Source organism: Austrofundulus limnaeus, unplaced genomic scaffold (assembly GCF_001266775.1).
Source record: "Austrofundulus limnaeus strain Quisiro unplaced genomic scaffold, Austrofundulus_limnaeus-1.0 Scaffold288, whole genome shotgun sequence".
Lineage (NCBI taxonomy): Eukaryota > Metazoa > Chordata > Actinopteri > Cyprinodontiformes > Rivulidae > Austrofundulus > Austrofundulus limnaeus.
The window spans coordinates 563,506-565,137 of NW_013952690.1; the positions used below are offsets into that span (position 1 = coordinate 563,506).

The following is a 1,632-nucleotide window of genomic DNA, read 5'->3' on the forward strand; positions in this document are numbered from 1 at the left end:
GCTAAAGGTGACATAGATACTTTTTTATGGTATAGTATTTAAATAAATGCCTGAGAAACACTGAATATTGCCCCTTTAAGAAGTGAGGAGCAACTCATTGCACCAGTTGGGTTAAATAACTTGTTGCAGCTGAAAGATAATCACCAGTCAGTAATTATCCAACAGGAGGCTCATCCCTATCTGCTTCCTCACATCCAGGTGGAGACATGTTTGTCCAGGTAGTGGATGTGGACACAGGTTTCACTGATGTTCTCAGAGGAAGTGTGAGCAGGAGAGAGCAAACTGAATCTTTGACATGAAATGTTAAATCTGCAGACASAAGGTTCAACTTTTCAAAGAGGCAGAATGCTTGTGTGGGAAGCACTACTCTTTTTCATCTTACATCTTTGCTATTTGTTCCCATTAGGATGTGAATTTAGCTTCTTAAAATGTTCCTAATCATTTTACAGCCTGGTATAAAACAAATGGATACCTTTAATATGAGTAGTGTTCACATTATTTCTCATAAGTGAGTCAAACATTTGGTCTCATCACTGCAGCGACTCTAYGGACACAATGATTTAGTCTGAAAGTAGTTTTTACCTGTGGGCTCACCCTGACTCTGGACCTCTGCCTCTGCTGTTAGGAAACACAAGAAACAATTAGACCAAAAACACATTACTATCATCATCATCATCATCATCATCATTATTATTATTATTATTATTATTATATAAGTGAGTCCAGATGAATCAAGGTTCGGAGTGAATCCTCACCTTCCTCTGCCATGTCTGCTTCATTTGGAGACTCTTCGTCTGTTTGATTTAATGAGAGGAAAAAAATAACAAAATATATCAAACTCTCAACCCCAGTAAGATAAAACAAAAACTGTTTACTGGTAATGACCTSATTTTATCTGAATAATTAATCAGAAAACAGCTGCTTCTAACAGGGGTTGGTACAGGACCAGTGTTTCCAGTGAAATACAATGCTCATATAAAAAATCTATCAATTAAAACCTTTAATTAGTGCATCAGATTGTCAAGATTCTGGYCTTGGTTGAACATCAGGACATTCTGTTATTGAGAAGATCCTRCTGCAGCTACATGACTGACCTCTAACTTACACATGTGCAGTAAATACACAACTTAACAGTTGTGAGTCAGTCAGAGTATTTACACTGATGTACACAGCAGTGCAGGGAGGAGCCGACATTACATCTTATGTTTGTCACCTGCAGCAGCTGCTCCTGATCAACCTGGAAACACCAGGAAGTCCAACAGGAGGTGGACCGAACATCATTCATACTGTCCACATGATACAGTGTGTTCACCTCAGACTGCATCTGACCACACCACTGATATCTCTACTTATACTGTAGTAATACTGTACAAGATATCTGTCCTTATACTGTAGTATTACAGTACAAGATATCTGTACTTGTACTGTATTAATTCAGTACAAGATATCTCTACTTATACTGTAGTAATTCAGTACAAGATATCTCTACTTATACTGTAGTAATTCAGTACAAGATATCTCTACTTATACTGTAGCAATACAGTACAAGATATCTCTACTTGTACTGTAGTAATTCAGTACAAGATATCTCTACTTATACTGTAGTAATACAGTACAAGATATCTCTACTTG

General features: G+C 37.2%; 1 protein-coding gene across 1 annotated transcript in view; it reads right to left on the bottom strand.

Moving 5' to 3' along the window:
• LOC106526687 (glutamic acid-rich protein) overlaps window positions 1–788 on the bottom strand; it is a gene marked incomplete at its 5' end in the record, with an annotated part of 3,259 nt that extends 2,471 nt beyond the window's left edge. The window contains 2 exon segments of the mRNA XM_014021349.1: window positions 583–618; window positions 756–788. Of these exon segments, the coding sequence (XP_013876803.1) occupies window positions 583–618; window positions 756–788 (69 nt within the window).
• Window positions 789–1,632: the final 844 nt, after the last annotated feature.